This window comes from Thalassophryne amazonica, chromosome 16 (genome assembly GCF_902500255.1).
Source record: "Thalassophryne amazonica chromosome 16, fThaAma1.1, whole genome shotgun sequence".
Taxonomy (NCBI): domain Eukaryota; kingdom Metazoa; phylum Chordata; class Actinopteri; order Batrachoidiformes; family Batrachoididae; genus Thalassophryne; species Thalassophryne amazonica.
Window position 1 is genome coordinate 41,669,932 of NC_047118.1, and position 21,556 is coordinate 41,691,487.

General features: G+C 41.5%; 1 protein-coding gene across 2 annotated transcripts in view; it reads left to right on the plus strand.

The window, feature by feature from the left end:
- Positions 1-260: 260 nt before the first annotated feature.
- Positions 261-21,556, plus strand: part of LOC117528320 (nuclear body protein SP140-like protein) — a 60,586-nt gene continuing 39,290 nt past the window's right edge. For both annotated transcript variants that reach the window (XM_034190934.1, XM_034190935.1), the window contains exons 1-4: positions 261-543; positions 14,328-14,502; positions 15,494-15,739; positions 16,974-17,093. In XM_034190934.1, coding sequence (XP_034046825.1) covers positions 400-543; positions 14,328-14,502; positions 15,494-15,739; positions 16,974-17,093 — 685 coding nt within the window. In that variant the 5' untranslated portion in view covers positions 261-399. The remainder of the gene's footprint in view (positions 544-14,327; positions 14,503-15,493; positions 15,740-16,973; positions 17,094-21,556) is intronic.

Sequence of the window (21,556 nt, forward strand, 5' to 3'; positions counted from 1 at the left end):
TACTAAATAAAATCTATGTGTCGGAATTGTTGCATAAAACCTATTTGTGAGGCTTTGCCTGTCGAGCTGAGGGGGCGGAGTTCAGCCAGACGTGGGTGCAAGCTTCGAAATATTGAGCAGCATTGCCCTCTGCAGGCTGTAAAGAGAAATACAGCGAGATTTTACCTGGTTCTTGACCACTCTAACTTTCGGTTTCCAAACGTCAGGAAAAAGCGGAACTGATGACACTTGATCGGAACTTGATCGTCCCACCGGAAAAACTTTGCGCGGTCAACACTGATGTGTGGCGGTCAAGCTGTTCAAATGCGATGTTTATCTTGACGTGATTTTTGCACTCTGAGAGAAACTACCAAAACAGTCAAGTGTGGTTCTGAGGAGTGAGTTTGCTGCGCTGACCTCATGGACCCGCTGGACTTTCTGGAACCTAAAGAACTGCTGCAGTTTTTTCACTGCAACAAAACCGAACTGTCGTGCATCGAGAAACCCCACACGTTCCTCAGCCAGCTGAGAGATTACAACTTGATTCCAGAAGACAGGTACAAGGTGAGCTACTCATCCGGGGACGCCACTCTTAAGTCTTTCACACACGTATTCATAGACTTTATGAAGACGAGTAGACGCCACACCGACCGATACACACTCTCACGAGCGCCACTAGCTTAGCTTATAACAAGCTAAAAGTGGACGCTCTCGTTATGGCCGAACAACTGTCCAGTTTCTGTGTATTTTGTGTTAGTACGCGCCCGCTTGATGAGTTCCTGCGTAAAAAGTTGTTCCCAGATAATTGATATATTCCTGTGAGATGAGTATATCTCATCTAAATAAATTCTAAAATTTACCAGTAGTAAAATTATAAAGATAACTGAAGTTTTAAGAGTGGCCGTAATAAATATTTAAGAAACTTAAATAGTCCGGCAAGCTCAATCTGTGCGCGCAAACTATCCCATTTCAACTTCCGGGTCCAAACAAAAAAAGGCGCGCTGTCATTAACATTGAGAACTGCATTGAGACGCTCTGATCAGGCTGCACTTAACCCTCTGGGGTCTGAGGGCATTTTTTGGACAGTTCACTTGCCTGGCATAAATATTTTATTATTGCTGTTAACAGCTCTCCCTGCATCCCACAATCAAGTTTTATGTCTCTTTTTTCAGGACAACCTGTGCTTTCATAATATATATGCTTTTGTTGTGTTTTATAAGTGTAATAAAGGTTTACAATCAAAAATAAGCAAGAAAAAAGTAAAGTAGAAATAATTTTCCACACACATTTATTCAAAACACACAGCAAACTATAATAAACTACTGTTTTGACACTTTATAAAGGTAATTTGAGGTCTTGTGTGAAAGACTGTACAACAAAAAGGTTCAAACAATAAACACAAATGCACATTTTGAAAAACATATATAAAATGGTCTATGCGTTTTTTTTTTGTTTTTTTTTTCTTCATCTCAAAGCAATATCTATCTGCTATTACACAAATGTTACATCACAAACCTCTACTTCTACTGTGTTTTGGAGTGTTCTGTGCTGCTCCTAAAGCAGCTTTCATTCACACTTTGGCCCACTTTGGCTCCTTACAGTCTGAGGAGCAGCCCTCCCCCTCGCTCCATTGATATGGTAAACAGTGCTTTATGCTGAGAAAGCAACAGAGTTATCCAGTAACATTCACATGCAAACTAGTGGAGCAATCCTGATAGTTACACACTCTTTGTTTGAGCACATGTCACAGAGGCTCTCTGTCTGCTCCTGCGTTCACTGATCATTGTGCGTAATGGTGCAGGGCGCATGGAGCCCAATAGTATGTAGTCACTGGAGCACCCAGGGGGCTATTCAAACGGGCCAACTAGTAACATATCACTCCTGAAAACGATCTTTGGCTTTTCACGTGAAGTAAATCTGCCTTACGATTGGATTTTGGAAAACCATGTGATGGTGAAGCAATTCCGATTGGACCCTCACATTGCGCACGTCATCACACAGCTTCTATGAGGAGTACAAAGATGGCCAATGGTGAAAGTCTGTGGAGTTAACTTTTCAGCAAAAAAAGTAAGTTTCTATCTCATATCATTAAAAAGTTATTTACAATTTAGTAAAGCTTGGTCTTCGTATACGACGGCGTCGGCCCCAGAGGGTTAAACCATTGTACACAGACAACAGCATTAACATCGCAACATAAAACTCTTTGTATATTGTGCCTAAAACTCTCCTGGATATATTAACTGGGTTTTTAGGTGTTTTATTGCATTTGCTTTTTGTGAAAATGCCAGAAGCTCAGGACATTTCTCTGTTATTTTCAGTGGGAGTTGCTGTGAGCTGCGATCACTTCCTGTTCATGTTGTTCGGGGGGGAGTGAAGTTTGCACTTTTTTTGTTTATTGTCCTTTACAACTCTTTGTTCCAGAGTAATATATAATACGAGGGCTGTCCGTAAAGTATAGGTCCTTTTTATTTTTTTCAAAAACTATATGGATTTCATTCATATGTTTTTACGTCAGACATGCTTGCACCCTCGTGCGCATGCGTGAGTTTTTCCATGCCTGTCGGTGACGTCATTCGCCTGTGAGCACTCCTTGTGGGAGGAGTCGTCCAGCCCCTCGTCGGAATTCCTTTGTCTGAGAAGTTGCTGAGAGACTGGCGCTTTGTTTGGTCAAAAATTTTTCTAAACCTGTGAGACACATCGAAGTGGACATGGTTCGAAAAATTAAGCTGGTTTTCAGTGAAAATTTTAACAGCTGATGAGAGATTTTGAGGTGATTCTGTCGCTTTAAGGACTTCCCACGGTGCGAGACGTCGCGCAGCGCTCTCAGGCAGCGTCATCAGCCTGTTTCAAGCTTAAAACCTCCACATTTCAGGCTCTATTGATCCAGGACGTCGTGAGAGAACAGAGAAGTTTCAGAAGAAGTCGGTTTCAGCATTTTATCCGGATATTCCACTGTTAAAGGAGATTTTTTTTAATGAAAGACGTGCGGACGGGTCCGTGCATCGGGACGCAGCCGACGCGGCGCGGCGGCACAGGAAAAACACCTCCGTGTTGATAACCATTTGTAAAATCCAGGCGGCTTTTGATGGCTTTCAGTGGAGTGAGTATATGAGAAATTGTTTATCAGCTGGAGATGTTCCAACTTGTCCTCAAGGCTTCCAACAGAGGTGTTTTTCCTGTGGCGGAGCGTCGCGGCAGCTGCGGGCCGACGCTGCAATCCGCCTGCACGTCTTTCATTAAAAAAATCTCCTTTAACAGTGGAATATCCGGATAAAATGCTGAAACCGACTTCTTCTGAAACTTCTCTGTTCTCTCACGACGTCCTGGATCAATAAAGCCTGAAATGTGGAGGTTTTAAGCTTGAAACAGGCTGATGACGCCGCCTGAGAGCGATGCGCGACGTCTCGCACCGTGAAAAGTCCTTAAAGCGACAGAATCACCTCAAAATCTCTCATCAGCTGTTAAAATTTTCACTGAAGACCAGCTTAATTTTTCGAACCATGTCCACTTTGATGTGTCTCACAGGTTTAGAAAAAATTTTGATCAAACAAAGCGCCAGTCTCTCAGCAACTTCTCAGACAAAGGAATTCCGACGAGGGGCTGGACGACTCCTCCCACAAGGAGTGCTCACAGGCGAATGACGTCACCGACAGGCGTGGAAAAACTCACGCATGCGCACGAGGGTTCAAGCATGTCTGACGTAAAAACATATGAATGAAATCCATATAGTTTTAGAAAAAAATAAAAAGGACCTATACTTTACGGACAGCCCTCGTATAATGAAGGCAAAACCTTTGACCAAGCAGCGTTTTTCTCTATGGAAAAATATTGAAGTTGTTTGATTGAAATACTGTAAAAAATTGAAGATTCAACTGGACAATATTATTTTAATAATTTTCTTCAGGGGTTGATGATTTCATTAAAAAAGTGATGTTTACACAATAAAAGATATTTATTCTCTTGACTTAAGGGGCACTGACAACTAGAGCTGGGTATCAATTCAAATTTCAAAAATCGATTCGATTCCGATTCTTAAGATTCAGAATTGATTATTTTGATTCAATCCGATATTGATTTGGGTTAGTGATATGAAAACTGTTTTTGAGCTGTTACCTAATTGTCTCATTATGCAACATATTAATACTAGTATTATATTGACATTTGACAGCAAATTAATGAAGTATTGGTCGTAAATAATGATGGCTATAAGACTGATGTCACGGTCCAATCCCCCTCCCAGGATGATAGAATAGTATTTTTATTTTACAAACAGGCTGAGCGTTACAAAGGGTTGCAGCGAAATTCATGCCGATGGCTTTGGCACAAAGCTGATGGTGCAGCAAAAGCGCCACCGTGTTGAAGCCTCACAGGACATGTGACATGCCCAGCTCGTCTACAATTTCTCAGATTAGTCCGGCGGCTAAGGGACAAATTTTAGGGGAATCATGCACTTTTATACAAAAGCGCCAAAACTTTATCAGAGGTACTTTATAGTGTCCTGAAGTATATAAGATCGGGAGACATTGAATCCATAAACGTCTACACTCTAAAAACTTGGGTTTAAGAGACTAACCATTTTCAGCCTTCTACAGCATATAATTCATGACAAACTCTTATCCAAATATCTTTTTAAATTCATAATATAAACTTGAAGGTTATGAAAAATGTATTAAGGCTACGTAGGGATGCTTCGAATGTACTTCAGTGTGCTTAATCTAGGGAAAGTGACTAAATATTGTCTAACTCATTGTGAATATCAGTATACCTATGCAATATAGCTGTTTGTGAGCATAGGGCAAAGGAAAAATGCTACTCATGCACTCATGCACAGTGTTTGAACGGAAATAAATGCTTTTTTATTAATTACAAGAAATCAATTTTGTTTTTATGGCCATAACCATTATTATTATTGTTGTTGTTGTTATCATTATTATTTTATGTTATTGGTATTAAGACGATTATCACCATATTTTTTAACTGAAAACATTGTAAATACCTGGTTGGCAAACTTCCTAGATATGGACAAATGTTTCATGAATATTTTTAAATGAGTCCTGTACCTCTTTCCATTTTGAAACATACCACCCTGCTAATGTATAAGGATGTACGACGACGTATGACGCCGCACGACGGACATACATGATCACATAAGCTCAGTATAGCTTTGCACTAGTTGCAGTAGCCATTCTCTACAGCTTAACAATGTCCAAGCTTGATCACTGGTCCCCTACATAATAACCATATGATTGTATTGTCATATGAATAGCAAAATATACACTGTATTATAACCATGCAAACACCCTTTTAAAAAAAGCAGGATACAGGGCTAAAATCAAATGTCTCCCACTTTGACATGACTTACTATAACCTAAAGAGTCCCTGGACAAAGTTTGGTGCTTTTGTAAAAAAGTGCACGATTCTATCCCTTAACTGCTGGACTACAACCCGTGGCAAAAATTATGGAATCACCGGCCTCGGAGGATGTTCATTCAGTTGTTTAATTTTGTAGAAAAAAAGCAGATCACAGACATGACACAAAACTAAAGTAATTTCAAATGGCAACTTTCTGGCTTTAAGAAACACTATAAGAAATCAAGAAAAAAAATTGTGGCAGTCAGTAACGATTACTTTTTTAGACCAAGCAGAGGGAAAAAAAATATGGACTCACTCAATTCTGAGGAATAAATTATGGAATCACCCTGTAAATTTTCATCCCCAAAACTAACACCTGCATCATATCAGATCTGCTCGTTAGTCTGCATCTAAAAAGGAGTGATCATACCTTGGAGAGCTGTTGCACCAAGTGGACTGACATGAATCATGGCTCCAACACGATAGATGTCAATTGAAACAAAGGAGAGGATTATCAATCTCTTAAAAGAGGGTCAATCATCACGCAATGTTGCAAAAGATGTTGGTTGTTCACAGTCAGCTGTGTCTAAACTCTGGACCAAATACAAACAACATGGGAAGGTTGTTAAAGGCAAACATACTGGTAGACCAATGAAGACATCAAAGCGTCAAGACAGAAAACTTAAAGCAATATGTCTCAAAAATCGAAAATGCACAACAAAACAAATAAGGAACGAATGGGAGAAAACTGGAGTCAACATCAACGAGTTTACGTTGATATTTTGGACACTTTTCTTATCCCATCAATTGAAAGGATGTTTGGGGATGATGAAATCATTTTTCAAGATGATAATGCATCTTGCCATAGAGCAAAAACTGTGAAAACATTCCTTGCAAAAAGACACATAGGGTCAATGTCATGGCCTGCAAATAGTCCGGATCTTAATCCAATTGAAACTCTTTGGTGGAAGTTGAAGAAAATGGTCCATGACAAGGCTCCAACCTGCAAAGCTGATCTGGCAACAGCAATCAGAGAAAGTTGGAGCCAGATTGATGAAGAGTACTGTTTGTCACTCATTAAGTCCATGCCTCAGAGACTGCAAGCTGTTATAAAAGCCAGAGGTGGTGCAACAAAATACTAGTGATGTGTTGGAGCGTTCTTTTGTTATTCATGATTCCATAATTTTTTCCTCAGAATTGAATGAGTCCATATTTTTTTCCCTCTGCTTGGTCTAAAAAAGTAACCCTTACTGACTGCCACAATTTTTTTTCCTGATTTCTTATAGTGTTTCTTAAAGCCAGAAAGTTGCCATTTAAAATGACTTGTTTTGTGTCATGTCTGTGATTTGCTTTTTTTCTACAAAATTAAACAACTGAATGAACATCCTCTGAGGCTGGTGATTCCATAATTTTTGCCAGGGGTTGTAGATAGTCACACGACTGAAAAGCCACCGAAAGCCGTCTGAATCTTCCGAATGGTGGAAGAGGTGGGCATGTTACAACATGTCCTGTGAGACTTCAACACAGAGGTGCTTTTGTTCCGCCATCAGCTTCGTGCCGATTCATTTCGCTGCAACTCTTTTCATGGCAAAATCTTCTGTCACAATGGAATGTGCCGAAAAAGTGCTGATGTCCACCTCTTCCACAATTTCTCGGATAGTCACACGACGGTCCTGCATCACCACAGCGTTCACTTTGGAATGATCCAGTCATTTCAGCGTGTTGATGGCCGACCGGAGCACGGCGCGCTCTCCACCATTGTGCGGCCGTCTTTAAACCAGTTGTACCGCTCCTTAATCTGTGTGATGCCCAGAGGATTGTCACCGAAAGCTGTCTGAATAATCCGAATGGTTTCCACCTGGCTGTCGCCCAGTTTCTGGCAAAAATTTGATGCAGTCGCGCTGCTCCATTCGCTCCGCCATTTCCTTGCAAAGAAAAAACAACGAGAGACTCCACCCATCCTCACACAAAGGCTGCTTACAAGCAAATGATGCAATCGACAGGCGTGAAAAAAATCATGCATGCGCACGAAGGTTCAAGGTTGGCTCATGCAAGCACACGTGATTCAAATCCATCAGGTTTTTGAAAAAATAATATAATATTAGATATATGAAATCGATCTTTGGATGTTTGACCCGTTCTGTGGGATTTAAAATGAGAATCGATTAAAAATCGGCGAATCGATCTTTTCAACCCAGCCTTTCAACCCTTTTCTGTTCCGATTCAACCTACCATCCCTGGTTCTCAAGACCAGGCACCTAAGTGGCTCTACTCTGCTCTTTTCTACTCTCCTATTTTACTCTTCCTTTTTAGATATTTAGATATACCTTTATATACTACCATAGTTCCACCTTAGAATTGGAATATAATATATAAGATATACCTTACTGAATTTTCATGTATTAAATTGCAATTATAAAAATAGTTTCTCCACTTTCCTGTTACACTGAAGCTTGTAAACAGTTTGTAGTTTCTGAACAGTTCCAAAAAAACCTGTTAATTTTTCGGCAGTTGATATTTTACCGGACCCGGCCAACACGTACCTAGCTATATTTGACCGGATCTCCTCGCTGATTGACTAATTCAAATGACATCATCGTAGAGTTTATTTCAACATGGCGGCGCCCTCGGTAAAATTGAACTGGACAATATTTCGCCGTACGCTGCACCGGCAGAACGGTGGGTTGCGCTGTTTTGCCGGCCGTCTAAATTTATTCATGGCGGTCGGAACGGCCGCGGTCGGGCGGGAACTTAAAGGCGATGGGAGTTTAAGATCTCCTTATTTCACATTCATGATAGTAGCTCGATATTGGTGATTTTCATTATTGAAAATTGGCATATTTTACCATTCACTATTTTCAGGGGTGGACTGAAGGAAGGTTTTGCAGACATGACACTGACAGAGAAAAAACAGGATAAACACATGTGCCGACGTGGACTTCTGTATTTTCATTTTTATTCTGTCTTGAATTTGCAGGTTTTGTTTATCATCCCCGCCACAGAGAAAATGACCAAGACTGCAAAAATTATTTCCACCGCACCCGAAATGATTTCTTATTTCCACCGCGTGGCGAAAAGTGCCGGTGGAAATAATTTTGGGCGCGGCGGTGGAAATAATTTCGGGTACGGTGGAAATCATTTTCGCGACATGGCGGAAATAATTTCGGGCACGGCTATACCACATTTTTGAGCTGCTTTTAGCGTTCGAGAATCCCTCAAGCTGCTTTCCGAGCTGCTTTTAGCGTCCAAGAATCCCTCCACCAGTAGGTGATTTTCTGTTCTGATTCAAACGACTTTGTGGCACCCAAAACGACATTTAAAGATGAAAAATTTGCATCAACACTCAAATACCCTCTACGATGACGTCATTTAAACTAGCCAGTCAGTGAGGAGATCCAGTCAAATATCACTAGGTGCATGTTTGCCGCATCCGGCAGAATATACACTACGTAATTTTTCATTGTGAAAATGAGAGAAGCCCCCCCCCTTGCTCTCGCCAAGCAAACGGAGCGTTTTGTAAACAGCGTTTTGGAAGCCTTTGCCATACATAAACCATACATTGCTGAATGAATCGGCATCTACGCGAGACAGTAGTAACTGGATTATTTAATGAAAGATTCTGATAGGAGTTTTTTTTTCCTTTCAACTCAGAGTGGAGAGTGACGCTTAACATTGTTGATCGACATTAAGGCAGTAATGTGGCTCACTCAGTGTATTCCTACGCCAGCCTTTCACTGGTGTCCGGTGTGACCAGCGCAAAACAAATGCAGTTTAAGGTGGTTACCAGTTAACACTGTTTCTATGCCTTTTACTTAGTATGCAAACGGAATATATTAATTAATTTTTCTGAACTACTTTGTTGATGGAAGCCACAATGCGGCTCGCTTAGTGTATTCCAACGCCAACCTTTCTCTGGTGTCTGATGGGGCGACCACCATTTTATACATTTCTAGTAGATCTCCTCTAATTCTTCTGTTTTCTAATTCTTCTGATCTCATATGGCATATGATTTAATTCCGGAACTAATTTGGTTGCCCGTCTCTGTACCTTTTCCAGGACCTGTTTATCTCTTTCCAGGTGAGGAGGCCAGGTCTGGACACAATACTCAAGATGAGGCCTAACAAAACATTTGTACAGTTCTAAAAATGAGGTTTTGTCAGTATAAGTGAAACAACACTTAATCATTCCTAGCATTCCATTTGCCTTTGCTGCAGCATTTGCTATATACTTTGAAAATGACAGACTGTCTGTAATTAAGACACCAAGGTCTTTTTCTTCAGTTACCACCTGAAGGGGCACCTCATTCATAAAGTATCGATATTTAGGGTTTTTCTTACCCACATGCAACACCTTACACTTGAACTTGTTAAAACCCAAAAGCCGTTCACTCAACTAGCTTATCAGTATCTCCTTGTAAAATTTCTGAATCAACCAAAGACAAAATTGAGTCATAGACCTTTGTATCATCAGTAAATATTTTACATTTTGTTTGTAATACCCCAGGTAAATAATTTATGAAAACTAGAAAGAGTAACGGGCCTATAATAGACCCTTGAGGAGCTCCACTTGATACATTCATCCAACTTAATTTTGAACTATTAACACATACTCTCTGCCTCCTGTCTGTAAGGAAATCCTCAATCCAGTTCAACAGATTACCAACCACACCATATTTTCTCAACTTATACATCAGTTTAGCATGTGGGACAGAATCAAAAGCCTTTCTAAAATCGAAATACAACACATCAAAGGGTCTCCCTTCATCATACAACTTGGTCCATTCTTCTAGAGTAACTAACAGATTTGTGAGACTTGATCTGCCCTTTCTGAAACCATGTTGCTCACTACATAGCTTATTGTCAAGAAAAGATACAACAATATATCAGAGAAAATTATATAAATCATATACATTCTCAATATCATTCATATAGAAATATATGGGTATATTGGTGATATTCATACACACACACACATACATACATATATATATATATATATATATATATATTAATCAGAAAATGGTATTATATATAAATCACACAGACAGAATATCAATATACTGCATATCAGGTCACAGAGAGAGAGTTACATAATACATTATATTTATACGAGGTCTGTCCATAAAGTATAGGTCCTTTTTATTTTTTCAAAAACTATATGGATTTCATTCATATGTTTTTACATCATACATGCTTGAACCCTCGTGGGCATGCGTGAGTTTTTCCACGCCTGTCGGTGACGTCATTCGCCTGTGAGCACTTCTTGTGGGAGGAGTCGTCCAGCCCCTCGTCGGAATTCCTTTGTCTGAGAAGTTGCTGAGAGACTGGCGCTTTGTTTGATCAAACTTTTTTCTAAACCTGTGAGACACATCGAAGTGGACATGGTTCGAAAAATTAAGCTGGTTTTCAGTGAAAATTTTAACGGCTGATGAGAGATTTTGAGGTGACACTGTCGCTTTAAGGACTTCCCACAGTGCGAGACGTCGCACAGCGCTCTCAGGCGGCGTCATCAGCCTGTTTCAAGCTGAAAACCTCCACATTTCAGGCTCTATTGATCCAGGACATCGTGAGAGAACAGAGAAGTTTCAGAAGAAGTCGGTTTCAGCATTTTATCCGGATATTCCACTGTTAAAGGAGATTTTTTTAATGAAAGACGTGCGGACGGGTCCGCGCGTCGGGACGCAGCCGCCGCGACGCTCCGCCACAGGAAAAACACCTCTGCTGGAAGCCTTAAGGACAAGTTGGAACATGTCCAGCTGTTAAACAATTTCTCATATACTCACTCCACTGAAAGCCATCAAAAGCCGCCTGGATTTTACAAATGGTTATCAACACGGAGGTGTTTTTCCTGTGCCGCCGCTCCGCGCCGGCTGCGTCCCGACGCGCGGACCCGTCCGCACGTCTTTCATTAAAAAAATCTCCTTTAACAGTGGAATATCCGGATAAAATGCTGAAACCGACTTCTTCTGAAACTTCTCTGTTCTCTCACGACGTCCTGGATCAATAGAGCCTGAAATGTGGAGGTTTTCAGCTTGAAACAGGCTGATGACGCCGCCTGAGAGCGCAGCGCGACGTCTCGCACCGTGGGAAGTCCTTAAAGCGACAGTGTCACCTCAAAATCTCTCATCAGCTGTTAAAATTTTCACTGAAAACCAGCTTAATTTTTCGAACCATGTCCACTTCGATGTGTCTCACAGGTTTAGAAAAAATTTTGATCAAACAAAGCGCCAGTCTCTCAGCAACTTCTCAGACAAAGGAATTCCGACGAGGGGCTGGACGACTCCTCCCACAAGGAGTGCTCACAGGCAAATGACGTCACCGACAGGCGTGGAAAAACTCACGCATGCGCACGAGGGTTCAAGCATGTCTGACGTAAAAACATATGAATGAAATCCATATAGTTTTTGAAAAAAATAAAAAGGACCTATACTTTATGGACAGCCCTCGTATAACACTTTACACAGTGCTAAAAGACACTTTACAGAACAGAGAAAATAACAAAGAACTGTGAGATGCACCCCCGGCAGAGTTGTTCGGGGTGGGGGGGATGGGTATCATGAACCTGTTCTTTTCGAGAATAGTTAAGAAATGATTCGACCCACCGACATCATTAGCCTTTGTGCTTCACAATTCCCTTATGGGTCCATTAGAGCGGCCATTGTTTTTGAGGGTGTTTTATCGGGAAAATTATCATTTCTTTACGTTGATTGCAGACCCTGCAGCGGGTCTGTGATCAACCGCGTCTGTAATGGCTCCTCTTTGAATTTTGAAACAACAAAGCAGTGATCCGATCTGCTGCTTCATTGGTTCAATGCGTCGCTGCTTTTCAGAAGCGACAAGTCCACTTCTTCACCCCTCTCAAAGCCATTTAAGGATGCCAATCGTGAGTCACCTTTGTGTGGATTAAAGTCACTAAGTGGGACTCTTGTCTTGTTGCAGGTAAGAAATGACAATCGTCCTCCGTTCCATTCACACAGCTCCAAACGCTGTGCCGCTCTCTGCCGAGTCAAGTCAGAGTCCGGCCGGAATTAATAACTTCAAAATGAATCACCATTTGAAAACAAATGACACCTCTTTCCAAATGTAGTAACACAGACAACAGACTAAAATATTTTGTTCCTCCCAAAATGAGATGTCCTGCGTTCTTTATGAATGATATTGGTGTTGACTTGCAGCACAGCTGGCTGAGCTCAGCTCAAAGGTATAGAGTGACATTCATGCCATTAATGTCTGAAAGGAAATGCTTTTGAGAAAAACAACAGTTTTTGTTTATTCTTATTTATGTCCAGAGATCAAGGATCCAGTGACCAATTTCATATTGATTTACTTTAAGACTCAATAAATGTTATTGACATAGAAAACTTGTGAAGCCTACTTTTTGTATACAGAAAATTCACAGGAGGTATTGATAAGGGAGTCGATAAGGAATTGGATCGATAAGCGGAATCGATAATGGAATCAATATTAATAAAATCTTATCAATACCCATCCTTTATTATTTATGTTAAAATGTGTTAGTTATGCCAAAGATGTTTAAAAACACACAGAGATGTTTAGATGTTTAAAATAGAAAGTTCTTTAAAAACATGTTTAAAATGATTGAAAAGGATGTAAAAAGTGTGAAAGAACAGAAAGTTGTTTAAAAACATGTTTAAAATGTTTACAAAGGCTGTAAAATGTGTAAATACATATACAGTTCCTTAAAAACACACAGATACTTTTAAAATGTGTTTAAGATGTGTAAAAGAATAAAAAGAAACACACAAAGATCTTGAAATTGTGTGTATGTGTTGGTTGGTGCTCACTCTCCCACACTTTGAAAACCCCTGATATAGAAAGATTAAAAAAAAAAGATTATAAAATCAAACCTTCACTATGCCCTGTGATGGAATCACTACTATGATGGCGTCTCCTTTTTATAATGTCTATGCACGCATTCGTGTGTACGTGACTAAGCGGGAGCTGCTGGTGTAAGAATCAAGCACTCCTTGTGTGGCAGGTCAATTTGAACTGACCCTCGAACGTGATTGGAATGCCTCAAATGCTATTTTCATGCCGTACGAATATTTTGATTACGCTCAGACTGCACACTGACTGTCATTTGATATTTTTCCACCTCAACTGCACCCCGAATGTGCAAAACAGTCAGGGTGGCCACAGGAATTTGCCTGACTGTTTCGACTCCTGTCCCACTTCGAATGCACGTCTGGAATGTGGTTCAAATTTTCATTATGACAGAATTTGGGCTCATTCGGCCTCTAGTGTGACGGGGGTATTACCCTTACAAACACCAAGACTTGTTCGCGACCAATACTTTTGGTTTTGACGTCAACCACCCATCCATTTGTGAAATAATTGTGAGCTTCAATTTGCTTGATGGTGTAGAAACGCGAACAAGGAAGTTAAACGTGCCTCCAAATTCTGTCTTTGGCAAATTTACAGCATCAGAATCTATTGCTGTCAAAGAATAGGGGTCAATACCATCAATCAACTCAACTTCCTGGTTATATCTCTCTCTGCTTTTGAAAAGGATGTTTTTAAATTACAAAGTTGTGTCTGCATCCAGCACCATAGCAGGGAAATAAACCCTGGGCCTGTTTCATTTTTCAGACAATCACACTTACAACCCCATATCAGAAAAAGTTGTGATATTATACAAATTAAAGAAAATGCAGTGACTCTTACACTGACTTCTTTTCCATTGCAGACAGTATGGACTAAACATATTTTATTTGTTAATGTACATCCATTCCTGCATTTAAAGCCTGCAACACATTCCAAAAAATGTTGGGATGGGGGCAGTTAATACGAATCACAAAGATTCATTCAGCCAGTTTTATTGTTGTTGTTTTTTGATAAGGCAAAAGTCAACGCTACACACACATATTCCATCTCTGTTCTCATGGTGTACAGAGGAAACATCGTCTTTAGGTAGCAGCATTTCTTTCTGCTGTTTTATCTTTGATAATTGGTTATTGCTGACATATTTATTTGCAGAAGGTGAGTCGCATGAGGATTAAAGATAATATAAAGAAAGAACTTTATGCCCTTTTGGACTGGGTGGAGAAGAAGCAATCACAAAACATCCACCACTTCTGGAGGTGTGTCTTCAAGCCGACCATCATGAACATGTACCCTGCCCTGAAAATGATGCACCGCAGCCTCATGGACGGTCAGAAGTATTGCTTTTTATATGACTGAAGCATGTCAGAAGTTTAATTGTGTTAATGGAGCTGCTTTGCGTTAGAGGCAACGCAGATATATTTTGGCTTCAAGGAATAATTGTGTGAGAATTAGGCCCTCCTGAGATTCTCAGGTGTGTTCAAATAGAGGTTCAAAATGCTACTGGTAGGAGGTGCATGACGCCTGTTTTTGGGAAAATGATCTCCTGTCCCATTGTTATGTCTCGATAGCTGACTCAAATCCTTCTCATCTACAGTAAATATGACACACACGATCACAAGAGAGTATTTCTGATGCTGTATTCACGTGATCGAGGCGGGCGGTAAACCAGGTGTTCTGTTGTTTTCAGTGAGAGGATGATGGAACACTCCTCCACTGCTGGCTGTGAGAGCAGCATCCACACACCACAATGGTTTGCATGGTTGAAACGAAAACATTTTCAACTTTTTCTGATTTGCAATAATGACAAGGACAAATCAGATTATGGACGAGGCCAGTGCTTTACCCCTGCATACTGGCTCAAGAATGCTGGTTGGTAAATGTTCTTTGATGCAGGCAGTTAACTTCATTCCTTTCACACATGCTTCGCTACACGGAGAAGTTTTTTTTCTCCGACCTTCTCTTCAGAAATCTTTCTTTTCATTTTTCTTCATTAGAGAATTGAGGATCTCAGAAAAGCCTAATTTTAAATTATTGAACAGTGGTGGTTATGGGGCAAAGATGATCTTGTTTCAGAAATTAATTGTGAAAAATGACATCAAACTGAAAGCTTCCCAGTAAACATTCTTTGCTTTTAGAATCCCTAGTGTGCGTGCATTGATTTCTTAAATCTCAGCCATCACCAAACAGCATGTCCATCCCATTTTCCACTTCAATATTTAGCAATAAAAATATTTTCTTTATGTATTCTTTAATTTGCAACAATCTCTAAAATCTGCCTTTGATATTGACTTCGCTGTTGAACTTTTATTGAAATGCAGGATCCTTCCATTTCGACGCCCAGCTACCTGAGAATTTGGAGGAGGAAGAGGAAGAGGAGGAGGAGTCAGTTAAAAAAAGAAAGAGCCGTTCAGAAGATGAGGAGAGAGATGATGATCACATGAACTCAGTGAAAAAGAAGAGAAAATGGCGTATTAATAGTGAGCATGATGATGATGATGAACAGCCAGGACATTCTTCTTCAATGACTCCAGGTCGGAGAAAAAAATCAAAGAAACTGTCATTCTGTAAGTCATCCACCACCAATGGCTTTGCTGTCTTCTCTAATTCACTCGCTGCATTGTAAAATGTTTCTGTGTATTTACATCTCTAATACACAATAATATAATCAAGGAATTCATCTTTTATCTACTGTTGTTTCCCAACATACCATCAAGTGTCACGTGATCAAAAATCAGTGTTTCCGTTGGAAAATATAAACCGCTGGCCCTATTTATATGCACACAAAAATCCCAACTGTTATCTGATTATTGCCTGTTGTTACCTGATTATTAAGTGATCATATAAATAGTAAAATCCAATATGCTTTATCCAATAACACTCATTATCTGATTATAACACCTGGATTTCTCCCCAATACTCTGATTTCTTCAGTACATGTATACCATTAATCCGACATAAAATAAAGATGATGAAATTTAAAAAACAAAAAACATTCTGTCAAAGCCAACATTTTATTGGTATCTGTAACATTCACTATAGCGTTCACTTGGTGTTTCTAGTACAGTTTCTTTAATCACGGTGTCGCCGACCGAATGGTTCCCCCTAAAAATCAGTCCCCCCCTGATGATGCAGTTCACGGATTAACACCTCGTTTCTGCTTCAAACTGCACTCCAGTCATCTATCTCAGCAAGAGATATCTGATGCTTTTGGACAACAATCATTTCCACATATATTCAGCATTATTTCATCATAAAAGGCAGCAGAAGTGATCAGAGCGCAGTGGCTAAACGAGCTGGTAGCTGATGCGTTCACTGCACATCGGACATTTCAAAGCATGACGGAATTTCGGCTCATTTCTGCTTAAAACTGACTTTAGAATGATTTAAGAGGTTTTACCTTTATCATCTGATGGTTAATAATCGTATTAATACATTTGATTGCTTTGGGTGAAGAAACTCCATCTCAGACATGCTGCTGTGGTCCAAAATGACGCATGCGCAGATGCAAAAGGCGGTCTGATTTTTAGGGGCGGACCAATCAGTCTGCGACAACAGTACTGTTTCACTTTAATACTTTCAAGACCTACATTTCAACTATTCCATAAATTGAACCCACAAACCAACACATTTCTTGTTAAAATTTAAATTTCCTGGCAGTTCATAACATCTCACCTTGCTTGAAAACTTTTTTGTTGTGTTGTATATGGTATACTTACCTTTGCATGTTCATATGTGTCTTAAGTATGGAATATTATTATTGTGTGCTCTGATAAATATTGGAATTGTTTTTTTTTGCAGCTTCTCCCCTAAAGAAAGGAGGGAACAATGACATCTGGAACTGGGAGATCTATTACATGCAGCTACCAGTGACCTGTGGAGAAAAGGAGGGGATGCTTCACAGAAAAAAACTAGCTGAAGGTTAGACAAAATACAAGCCACACAATATAAGAAAGGGTCAGCTGATGTGAGCAAAACACTATTATTGGGTACATTTATTTTCAGACTCAGTCACTGGTGTTGTTGGTTTTTACTGTGGGAAAAATAATTTATATTACTACTTAAGGTGCCACAATAGGGAGTTGTCTGGTTTGGAAAGATAAGATAAGAAAAGCCTTTATTCATATGGGCAGGTCAAATATAAGTAATATATATGTAATATGTAGTGTAATATATGTAAAGTGACTTATGTGCACCATAAGTTAAATGATTGCACTAATAAATACAGCAGGTAGTGACATGATTATTGTCCTGGTTGCTATGGTTACTACAGTAACTAGCATTGTTTATTGTACAGTCTGACAGCAGCCGGGAGAAACGATCTGCGGAATCTCTCCCTCACACAGCGAGGGTGGATGAGTCTGTCACTGAAACTGCTCTCCAGAGCAGACAGAATGTCCAGCAGGGGGTGACACTCGTGGTCCAGCATAGATTTAAGTTTAGTCAGTACCCTCCTGTCCCCCACCTCCTGCACAGAGTCCAGAGGACAGCCCAGGACAGAGCAGGATTTCCTAATGATCTTATCCAGTCTTTTCCTGTCCCTCTCTGTGATGCTGCTGCTCCAGCAGACCACACCGTGCAGGATGGCTGAAGCCACCACAGAGTCATAGAAGAAGGTCCTCAGGAGTGGCCCCCTCACTCCAAAAGACCTCAGCCTCCTCAGGAGGTAGAGGTGGCTCTGACCCTTCCTGTAAAGTGCGTCCGTGTTGTGAGCCCAGTCCAGTGTGTTGTTCAGATGAACACCCAGGTACTTATAAGAGTCCACTCTCTCAATGTCCCTTCCCTGGATGTTCTCTCTCAATGTCCCTTCCCTGGATGTTCACTGGGCGTCTGAAGTCCACCACCATCTCCTTGGTCTTCCCCGCGTTGATGAGGAGGTGGTTCCTCTGACACCAGTACACAATGTCCTGCGTTAGTCCTCTGTACTCCGCGTCATCGTCGTCCATAATAAGTCCAATGAGGGCGGAGTCATCAGAGAACTTCTGCAGGACACAGCTGTCCGTGTTGTGTCTGAAGTCTGCAGTGTAAAGAGTGAAGAGGAAGGGTGCGAGGACCGTCCCCTGGGGGGCCCCCACACTGCAGGTCAGGAGGTCAGACACGCAGTTCTTGGTCCTCACAAACTGGGGCCAGTTTGTGAGGTAGTCCAGGACCCACTCAGCCAGATCCTCGTCCACTCCTGCAATCACCAGCTTGTCCCTCAGGACAAGCTTTCAGTGGTGTTGAAAGCGCTGGAGAAGTCAAAGAAAAGAATCCTCACAGCGCTGCTGGGCCTCTCCAGGTGGGACAGTGAGCGGTGCAGCAGGGAGATGATGGCGTCCTCCACTCCGATGCCAGGCCGGTAAGCAAACTGCTGTGGGTCCATAGCAGAGCTCACCTGGAGCGGAGGTGACACAGGATGAGGCGCTCTAGGGTCTTCATCAGGTGGGATGTGAGTGCCACTGGCCTGAAGCTGTTGAGGTCCTTGGTGTGCGGTGTTTTGGGCACTGGGACCACACGATGTTTTCCAGAGGTGTGGCACCGTCCTCAGCTTCAGGCTCAGGTTGAACACCCGCTCCATGACCCCACACAGCTCATCTGCACAGGATTTGAGGAGCCTCGGGCTGATCTTGTCTGGGCCTGCTGCCTTTTTGCTCTTTATCCTCTTCAGCTGACTCCTGACCTGATCTGCCGTGAAGAGTAGAGAGCAGGTGGGGGGAAGGTAGTGGTGGAGGAGGGGGAGGAGGTCTGGCTGGTGCCGGGATGTGTATTGGGAATGAAGCAGTCTGTGGTGGCGGTGTGAGCAGAGGTGTAAGGAGGGGGAGGGGGGATACTGGGCAGAGGCACCGAAGACAGAGCAGGGGGAGGAGGAGGAGGGGTTGTGTCAAACCTCACAAAGTACTTGTTGAGGTCGTTTGCCCATTGATGGTCCCCTTCCGTCTGTTTGGGAGGGGGTTTGAACCCAGAGATGATTTTCAAGCTGCTCCACACCCCCAGGATGTTCTGGTGTTGGAGCTGCTCCTCCAACTTCCTCTTGTAGGCGGTCTGAGCCTTGTAAATTTCCCTACTCAGTTCTCTCTGTATATTCTTCAGGGCCTCTCGGTTCCCTGACTTAAAGGCTCTCTTCTTCTCCTTCAGCAGAGTCTTTATGTCAGGGTTAATCCATGGTTTGTTGTTCGAGAAACACCGCACTGCCCGGGTAGGTACGGTGTTTTCAAAGCAGAAGTTGATGTAGTCCGTGATGCATTCTGTCATGGCGTTTATGTCCTCCTTGTGAGGGTCACAGAGTTCGGACCACACAGTTGTGCTGAAACAGTCTCTAAGTGCTGCCTCACTCTCTGCAGACCACTTCTGTACAATCCGAGACTCAGCAGGCTGCCTTCGCACAAGGGGGACATATACTGGTGCCAAATGGATGAGATTGTGGTCTGATCTGCCCAGTGGAGGAAGGGGGGAAGAGGTGTATGCCTCCTTCACACTGGCAAAAAATAAGTCCAGTGTTTTATTGTCTCTGGTGGGACAGGTCACATACTGAGTGTGTGTGGGGAGGACAGAGGCAGGGTTGGAGTGGTTGAAGTCCCCAGTGGTGAGGAACAGGGCCTGTGGGTGTCTTGACTGCAGATCACTGATGCAATTTAGCAGATGCTCACAAGCGATTTCAGGGTTAGCAGATGGGGCTACATACACAGCTATCACCATAACTTGTGAGAACCCCCGAGGCAGATGATATGGCCTAATGCTAACAGCAAGAAGTTCAATGTGTTTGTTGCACATCTGCATCTTAACAGTACAGTGTTCTGCTTTGGACCATTTTTCACTCACATAAACTGAAAGTCCTCCTCCTCTCTGCTTCCCACTCTCCTCCGTCCTGTCCAAGCGTAGCAGATGAAAGTTGTCGATGGCTACAGCAGAGTCTGGGATGGTCGGAGTGAGCCAGGTCTCCATGAAGATCATCAGTGCGCTGTCTCTGTATTCCCGCTGGTACCGTGTGAGCGCAGTCAGCTCATCACACTTTCCAACAATGGATCTTACGTTACCGGTGATCACAGAGGGAAGTGCAGGACGAGAGCGATGTTTCTTCTCTTGGATCCTGCGTCCGGCCCGACATCCACGATGAAAACTGCGTAATATGTCCGCGGGGATGTTGTTTACTTCTTTGTCCCACGGGAAAAGCCGAGCGGCTCCTCTCAGGGCGATCAGCTGTTTCTTCGTGTAGACAGTAGGTGCGCAGCACGCGGGGGGTGTCCCGACACACATCGTGGCAAAAACAGGTAAAAAAAAATCCACGAATTTGTAGAAAAATACTGTGTCAGCGTAGCCCTAGCCTTACAGTAAGTGTAATAATAAAATAAAATAAAAAAATAAAATAAATAAAGTTAAAAAGTTGGAAAAAAGTGCGCAAATACGGAGCTGCGAAGTGACCCAGCTGCAACCACCTGGAAGCACCGGAAGAAAAAAAAAAAAAAAAAAAAAGGAAAAGCTTTTGTAAGGATATCAATTCCATTTATTTATGCAACCTTCCAACTTCATGCTTGACATTAATTGTAATTTCACAACTTGTCATGCATCTGTCTATTTTATGTGTTTCACGTGGATCAGCAATAATGTCTTTTAAAAAAGTAGAAACTGTCTGGATGATTAAGTCAATATCACAAAATTTGTTGTGAACAAGGATTTGAGAATGTATGCATTTAGTGTGATTATTTGTTTGTGCATGGTGTAATCAATTCAGTGAGTTAATGTACAGTGGCTTGCAAAAGTATTCAGCCTTTTGGTATTTCACATATTTTAATTTGTTTATGGTGTTTCAAATACAAAAAGTAAATCAGGCTTCTCAATATAAAAATTTCTAAAATTATCTTCCTTAGACTCAAACTGAAAGTAAATCTCTACAACTAGATATAAATTAATTAAAAATATAAAAGCCAAGATGATGGGTTGCATAAGTAATCAGCCCCTTTGGTATAATACCTGTAAATAATCAGTTTAATTGCCAGTTTTCTTCAGACAAGTCAGAGGATGGATACATGAACATTTCCAAGTCACTGAATATGTCTTGAACTTTATTTACATCATAAGTGCAGTAGGCACTCTCTGGTAAATCTGTGTGGAGTAGACAGTTCTTAAAAACTGATTGACTGTGCAAGAAGGAGAACAGTGGGGAGAGCCACGAAGACACACAGACAACCCAGAAAAAGTTTTAGGCTTCTGTGGCTGTGATTGAAGAAATTGTGCACAGTGCAAATTCTGCATTTTGTATCTCCATTTATAAAGCTTCATGAGGAAGTGGTATAGAGGAGGGTCTCCTTTCACTAAAACATCAAATCTAGGCTTGCATCTCAGATGTACCTTCTGGCAAATTGTAGGTGAACTTTCACGTCTTCTTTATAAGATAATCCTCCTCTGTA